Source organism: Zerene cesonia, chromosome 9 (genome assembly GCF_012273895.1).
Source record: "Zerene cesonia ecotype Mississippi chromosome 9, Zerene_cesonia_1.1, whole genome shotgun sequence".
Classification (NCBI taxonomy): domain Eukaryota; kingdom Metazoa; phylum Arthropoda; class Insecta; order Lepidoptera; family Pieridae; genus Zerene; species Zerene cesonia.
The window spans coordinates 6,310,190-6,318,557 of record NC_052110.1 but is presented as its reverse complement, the minus strand read 5'-3'; the positions used below and the strand labels follow the sequence as shown (position 1 = coordinate 6,318,557).

The 8,368-nt window shown below is 37.3% G+C and overlaps 1 protein-coding gene and 1 non-coding gene across 2 annotated transcripts in view; one reads left to right on the top strand and one right to left on the bottom strand.

The window, feature by feature from the left end:
* Positions 1-8,368, top strand: part of LOC119828900 (phosphatidylinositol 4-kinase type 2-beta) — a 23,852-nt gene that overhangs the window by 10,610 nt on the left and 4,874 nt on the right. The window contains exons 2-9 of the mRNA XM_038351207.1: positions 957-1,075; positions 2,939-3,139; positions 4,504-4,629; positions 5,337-5,434; positions 5,796-5,928; positions 6,609-6,754; positions 7,556-7,631; positions 8,244-8,368. The exon at positions 8,244-8,368 is cut by the window's right edge and continues 5 nt beyond it. Of these exons, the coding sequence (XP_038207135.1) occupies positions 957-1,075; positions 2,939-3,139; positions 4,504-4,629; positions 5,337-5,434; positions 5,796-5,928; positions 6,609-6,754; positions 7,556-7,631; positions 8,244-8,368 (1,024 nt within the window). The remainder of the gene's footprint in view (positions 1-956; positions 1,076-2,938; positions 3,140-4,503; positions 4,630-5,336; positions 5,435-5,795; positions 5,929-6,608; positions 6,755-7,555; positions 7,632-8,243) is intronic.
* Positions 1,522-1,594, bottom strand: Trnav-cac. Its single transcript has one exon. It is a non-coding gene; the product is annotated as a tRNA-Val (tRNA).

The window sequence follows — 8,368 nt, the reverse complement described above, 5'->3', positions numbered from 1 at the left end:
CGAAATTCAAATGTAATATTTTTTTATAATTAAGTGTAACAGTATTTATGGCCAGACTAAGTATATATATATATAGAAGTTTTGAATTTAGAAACCTCTTCGATTTTGGGAACCTTCAAAACACAAAAGTGTATAAGTAAGTCTTCACAGATTTTCTCGCCTATCAATTTGCTTCAGCTCAAGTTTAAAATTTTGTGTGATTTCTAGCAAACGTCTATATCTATATGAAGGCCAATATCCATTTCCTTACACTCCCCAGTCGTTCCCTTTATCCCCCACATCAATCCTTTCTCTATCCCACTTCTTAAAAAGCAATTCATTTGCAGAGATGTAAGGCCTCTGCAAATGGTCTCACGCCTGTGAATTTGTTTATGGTCGGTGGTAGCGATAATCATCAGCCGATCCATCAGCTCCTTTGCCGACTATGAGATAAAAAAAAACATGTATATAGATATTTGTTTTTTGGAAGCTATGTCCAGTCTGCAAATATACGTGCTTATGTTATTAACGTAACTACGTGTTGAATTATTTTTAGACGTAACAATCGTTGTTTATGATTTCAGCTTTTACTTTTTCATGCGTGGTACGAAATATCTTCATGTTTTGTTTTCCTTTTTGGATTTAAAGCACATTTATCTCAGTATAATTCTATAGAATTCGATTAATTATAAACACTTACGCCCTTATTATGTGTACAGTGACCAAAATATGCTAGTTAATGAGTTTATTGCTACGGTTATATATCTTTTTTTCCAGTCTTTGACTGAATGGATCCTATATAACTATCCGGTGATTATTTAGCTTATTAGCTGACCTGAGAAATACAGATATTTTGTTTAAATCGTGTATACGCCTAGGTATACGTAGTTTAACGCGTTGTTGTATTTTTCACCCCAACCTATTTATATATGTTGTTACGGATAGTAGGCTATATTACTTATTTCCTTTGCCCCCAGATGACCCCCAGTTCAGCGAGTTGGTGTGGCAGGCGGAGGTAGCCATCGACAATGGTATATTCCCAGAGAGGATATACCAGGGTTCGAGCGGGTCGTATTTTGTCAAAAACCCGGGAGGGGTGAGTTTGTTTCCTGTCAAGTTATTATGGTTTATGTTACTTTTAAGCGTGTCGCGTATAATTTGCGTAGGCAAAAACCACTGGGCCAATTTCAAAAATTCTTTCACCATTAGAAACGTGCAAATTCACTGAATGATAGAGGCTACATAATATGTACCACGGGCAGATAGTATAACATAACCTGATATCAGAAAAATTCAATAAAAATACATTTTATGTCTACAATTGTAATGTCAATAGTTTATTGAACTCTCTTACATCATTTTTACAACAATATGTGCACGCTTCTATCTTAACTGCACACTATAATGTTTTGTTATAATATTATAGTAAAACGAAGCGAACATGGAAACCTTCGCGGGGTTAAGGAAATTTCGAGTTAGACTTCCTTATTTGGTGTGAAGGGTACAAGAGAATAATAAAAAATGACAAGCAGAAAAAAAAATTGTTTCCGCCCGGGATCGAACCGGGGACCTTGTGCGTGTGAAGCACACGTGATAACCGCTACACTACGGAAACTGATGACAGTCGCTGCGAAATTTCAATATATATTTTAGTAAAGATTTAAGAATTATGACTTCTAAACTGATAAGGTTAATTTTTTTGGGAATAATTCTCTAGAAATCCTCTTCTACTAGATAAAAATAAGTCGGGTTTTCCTTCCTGACGCTATAACTCCAAAACGCACGAACCGTTTTCCACGGTTTTGAGGTTTATAGCAAAGAAAATTCAGGAAAAATTTCAACAGAAAAGCGGGAAAATCATTTTTCACATACAGCCATCTGGTGGCGAAACGGAGTTCGCCGGGTTTGCTAGTTTAATATAATTTAAATTCTTCTATCAATTAATTTGAATTATATCAAATTCATAAGTTGTGTTGTGTTTAAAAATCGATGCAAGTATGTGTCTTGGCCAAAGGACTGGCTTGTTTTATACTAAATCGTAATATTTAATCAGTTTATTTAAATGTTTAGTATCGGGTGATAATATTGTCGAGTTTGATTCAATAGAAATTTAAACGTATTAAATGTTACCTTTTTAATTTTAAGTCCTTATCGCATTTGACAACGCGGGTTTTAAAATATTGACATGTGTCACTGCTTATTGTATTAACTGACAGATAAGCTAAACAGAACATATCCAGAGCAGCGAACGCTTGTCTGTTGTGCAACCAATCAATTATTTGAAAAAGTTAATGGTCAGGAGATTTATTAAAAAACACACGTTAAATTTGTGTATGATATGAAAGTTTACCTGATATGAAAAATACATACGCCTTATCGATGCGGTTTGAACTGTTTGTTTGTTAGTTTAACCATCACACACACACTAATCAATGAGAACTATTTAAATCATAATTTGAATGAAAATAAAGATTGAGTTCTCTCTAAGAAAATTATTTTATGTTTTTTATATATTGAATAATTAAGTATACTGTTTACTAACATATGGATTTTTTTAACATCGAATATAACTATAAATATATATATATATATATATTATATTTGATGTTAAAAAAATTATATATTATAATTATATTATGTTATACATTATAACTGAAAATTCCGTGATTAAAATTGAGAACTATTTTTTATAAAAAAACTAAACCGCCTTCTAACTATCAGAACTACACCAAATTTAAATGGCACCACACCGAAGTCACCAGTTTTCAAATAAAAAAAAAAGAATCATCAAAATCTGTTGAGCAACAGGAAAGTTCTAAAGTAATAAAGCCAAAAAGTACAGACGAATTTATACGCATCTTCTTTCCTGGAGTCGTTTGAAAATTGAATAAAAGTGAAGCTATTCAATCAAGTGCTGTTCATTAAAAAAAAATCCTTATCCCTTAAATTTATATTGCAGAAAATAATCGGCGTGTTTAAGCCGAAAGACGAGGAGCCGTACGGCCGACTGAATCCAAAATGGACGAAGTGGATGCACAAGCTCTGCTGCCCGTGCTGCTTCGGGCGCTCGTGCCTCATCCCCAACCAGGGGTACCTGTCCGAGGCTGGAGCCAGTCTTGTGGACTCGAAGATCGGTCTGAAGATCGTTCCGAAGACGAGGGTGAGGATTTGTTACATGTGGATAGTGTCGTTGTCTAGGGATTTTTCCAAAGTCATGCAATGGAGATGATTTAGATTGGTCCAAAGATTCTACTGGAGCCTAAAGTGTAAATCTTTCTTTTGCTACTTTTAATCGTGTAGCACGAATTGGGCCGGCTCGCACCGGGGCAGCACCACACCCCCAGAAAACCGGCGTGAAATAGTAGCATGCTACTGTGTTTCGTACGGAGTGTGGGGGAGCCCGTTTCCTTATCCTCACCCCTCCCAATCCTTCTTCAACCATTCCTTCTTTCCAGTCGTCAATCCTGTCCTTTTCACTTACCCCACAAAAGTGTGCAGCGTATCCGCAGAGGCATAACCTCTGCGAATTTTCACGGTCGTTGGTGGTCGTTTACCGTCAGGCGAACCACCCGTTCAGTTGCCCGCTATTACATAACAAAAATCCATAGATTTTTAAAACGTTACTTGAAAATTGAGTTTGTGTTGATTTAATTTTAACTAAAATAGAGCACGCCTATCTCTCTTCATTCAATTCAAAGATTAATTATATAGACCCAGTTATGTCACGCTAAATACAACACGCATTATTTATATTAATGTTATGAAGTAACAAATATAGCATACAGAGTGGGCGGTAGTCTTATACACAAATATAATAGGTCAATGAATGCTCTTATCGTAAAAATGTAACTCGAATAACAATGTCTCTTGTTATTGCTATTATAGTTTATCGATAAAGTATTGAATGTGATGCCCGACTTGGTACGGGTGGAAAAAATAACTTTTACTTATATAAAGAAAAATGAAAAAAACATCTTAAGACAATGAACTCTTTATAAATACGGGTCATCATCATCAGCCCATATATGTACCCACTGCTGGGACACAGGCCTACTATAAGGGTTTAGGCCATAAACCACAACGCTGACCTAGTACGGGTTGGTAGATGTCACATGTCGTCGAACTTTTGATTCTTGGACATGCCGGTTTCCTCACGACGTTTGCCTTCACCGTTTTGAACAGTGGTGATTTTACGTCATGCGCAGATAAATTGAAAAATCAATTTATTTCCTGCACCCTCGCCTGGCGTCGAACCCCGACTTGTCGATTTTAAGTCCGAGGTCCTCACCACTGCTAAAAGTATATATTGTTATTTATTGAAATTGTAAAAATATTTTATTTTATGTCAATAATGATACCATAAAAAAGGTGTTTGACTTCAGAGAACAAAGCGGAAATTCGAGAATTATCGACAAATCATATATAAGATAATGTTTTTTTAGACCATCAAAACTACAGTAACATTCCGAACACTCACTGTATTCTTATTTTTCTTTGTATAAAATATCTTTCGTACAATTCCAGGTGGTGAAACTAGTGTCAGAGACGTTCAACTATCTGCGGATAGACCGGGAAAGGTCGCGCCTTAAGCGGGCCATCACTGAGCAGTTTCCTAACTTGAGATTCAACAGGATGGGCTTGCCGCCTAAGGTGCGTTTGTTGTATTTATTAACCGACTTCAAAAAAAGTGTTAGGTGGTTATTTGACTATTTTCTTCACCGATTCGAAGGAAGAAGTTATCAAATTAACTATTTTTTTTTTTTTGGTCTTTGTCCCTTCAGTACTTTGGACTGGGTGAACAGAGATGTATGAAAGCTAGTGCCTTCGGTGTTGTCCCATTTAAATTTCATCATCTTGAATTGAATGACTTGTAATGTTTAAATTTTTAAGTTGTTGATCATATGCCAATTTTAACAATTATTTAGAACTAGCTGCGCCCCGTGGTTTCACCCGCGTAAGTCCGTATCCCGTAAGCATATCGGGTTAAAAAATTGCTTATATGTTATTCCAGTTGTTCAGCTATCTACGTACCAAATTTCATTGCAATCGGTTCAGTAGTTTTTGCGTGAAAGAGCAACAAACACATACAAACTTTCGCATTTATAATATTAGTAGGATAGGATTATTTAGAAATTATTATTAGTAACATGTTTCTACTAATGATTTTTTTTTTACACGAATATTATAAAGAGGAAACTATTTATTTTTTAATGTTTGTATCATTTTCACGAAAAATCTATCGCACCGATTTCAAAAAATCTTCACCATTGGTTAGCTCCAACTCAGTGACATAGGAATGTGTACCACGGGCGAAGCCGGGACGAACAGCTAGTATTTTATAATCTTAACAATTTCAGATGGGATCATTCCAATTATTCGTGGAAGGGTACAAGGACGCAGACTATTGGCTGCGGCGGTTCGAACAGGATCCCCCGCCTGAACACGTTATGAAAAAGTGAGTTTCTTTTGTTAGCATTAATCCTTGCTTTGTATACTTTTGTGATCCGTTTAAATTCATTAAAAGAAATTAAAAAAAAATGTATATGAAACACATAAAAAATGAAAAAAAAAAAACGACCAAACACTTATGATTTTCTACACAAAAGGTCACTTAGTCAAGGTTGTCCTTGGTAGATAGAAGGTACCACTCCTGATTCATGTGTAAACCGAATGAAAACAATTTACACGAAAAGAATCGCGACTGTCGACTTTTTCGTGTCGAAAAAAGAATTTATAATCGAATTGAAAGCCTCCTTCGTTTTTGGGAGTGTCAGTAAAAAAAAAAAGAAGATAAAAAAGAGGTGGTATTACCAAAGATTCCAGCTCCAATTCGAGCGGCTCGTTGTGCTCGACTACATCATACGCAACACGGACCGCGGCAACGACAACTGGCTGATCAAGTACGACGCGCCCGCCAACCGCACCGACCACGACATGACCGAGCCCTCGGTGAGTTCACGCGCACACGCACACACAAGCACACCTACTTACACACATGTACACATGCACAAACAACCATGCACACGCACACACATGTGCTCTGACATACAGAACACACACACACACAGGATTATTAAGTAACTGCTAATTTTTCTTTTTATGAATGTACACATGTTAATAATCTGATGCTAATTGTGTTAATTAAATCTATTTTATGCTGTAACTATAAATAGAATTAAATGCATATTTTAATTCGTTTTTATCAGTTTGAACCCACAATGTAATGATGATCTAATGTTGAGTATTCCAGTTCACTCTCCTAGATTTTACAACGCGTTTTTCATCTTAAAAGAAATTTATAATAGTAATAAATGAATATTTGCTAATATGACTTTTTGTATAATCTTTGTATATTGTAGGCAGTAGTTTTATAATTCATATCACATATCTGTTACTTGTTGCTCTTCTAGCGTTCTAATTGATATTGCTTGTTTGATAAATGAATAGTTCTTTATTAATGACACTTTATTGTAGAGTCAAACAAAACAACATTAGGAAAATAGAATAACATAGCGAGTGTGTAAAATGTGACCATTTTGCTGAAAAACAATATCTGCCAGGCATCCATAATTTTTTTTTTATAAAATAACCAAAAATGTATAAATGACCATAAATCGCTCCCGTACCAGGAGTGGAACGGCGGCGTGGAGGTGCGCATAGCGGCCATAGACAACGGGCTCGCGTTCCCGTTCAAGCACCCCGACTCGTGGCGCGCCTACCCCTACCACTGGGCCTGGCTGCCGCAGGCCAAGCGCCCCTTCAGCGCCGAGACCAAGTGAGCGCACCCCCCGCACCCACACCCACTCCCTACACCCCCCACACACCCACACCCTATAACCTGCCCCACACCCACACCCTATAACCTGCCCCACACCCACACCCTACACCCCCTACACACACCCACACCCCTACACACACTCACACCCTACACCTCCTCCACACACACACCCTACACTTAGTATGTGGTTGTCGAGTGCGCTTCGGGACGAATTGGGCCAGCGGGGAAGTACCACGATTGTACAAAAAAAAATAACGTTTCGTTCTGTGAGTGAGTGAGCCGGAGGCTTTCTTTGGATGTCCTTTTCCTTACCCAAGGACCGGGTATCCTTTTCTTTATTCCTCTCGTCGATCCTTTCTTCATCCCTTAACCAATTTTAGTCGGCAATCTATATGTAGAGGCGTTAGGTCTGCAATAGATTTTAGGTCTCTTTAAATGTTATGGGTGGTGGTAGCGATTACCATCAGGGGACCCAAATGCTCCATTGCCGACGATGACCTATATCCCTACTAATACTATAAATGTTTATGTAACTCTTTCTGTTTATATATCTATCTGTCTGTTTTTGCACGCCCAAAACGTTGAAGCGATGTCGAACAAATATAATTTAGGACAGGAGAAGGGACATAGTTTTTATGCTGGAAATCCCACAGGAGCGGAATCTTTGGGGTATAATCTCAAATCTCTCTTTCCCTTTTAGTAAGCGGGCGGATAGACAGTTTAGGCGGGAAGAAGAGACAGACAGAGTTACTTTCGCATTATAATATCGATTTTTAAATGTTCATTGTGTGTTTACAGGGAACTGGTCCTGCCGCTGCTTTCAGATATGAATTTCGTTCAAGAACTCTGTGATGAACTACATATATTGTTTAAGGTGAGACACTTCTTTCTTTTCTACAACTTTGTAGTACTATAAAAGTAGAAAAGTTAATTTATTTCATATTAATATGCGATAAAGCTCATTAAAAAATCTAGCTCTGTGTAATTATACATTTATCTTCGTGAAAGTATTTTTATATAAGTATTTTCCAATAACTCACTGCAGGTGCAGATTCTAATCGTGAATTTTTGAATTACAAACACACTTACAAAAACGCAAATGCCTTTATAATATTAATCTAAAAAAATCAAACTTATCACATCCGTGTCTGCACGATGCAGATCGTATAGTTCTAGTCTAACAATATATTGGAAAAAAATATTATTATGTAAAGTTAAATGCTACTTAAGGAGGCGTTCTCAGCACTCACACGTGAATGCTTGGAAGTGCTGTAATTTTAGTTTAGTTGTGAGAAATTTTGATAGAAACAAAAAAATAGGATCAAGAGGCGGATGCTACTACGGTATGGCAAAAAGGGCGCGGGTTAGAATCCCGCATCGTGATCAAATTTTTCTTTTCAATTCTTTAAAAAATTTGTCTTTTACAAAGCGCCATTGCCATAGGAACTTGCATACATACTCACATATCTCGTGTAATCCCATGCAGCAAGACAAGGGCTTCGACAAGGGCCTGTTCGAGCGGCAGATGTCCGTGATGCGCGGGCAGGTGCTGAACCTCACGCAGGCGCTCAAGGACGGCAAGAGCCCGGTGCAGCTGGTGCAGATGCCGGC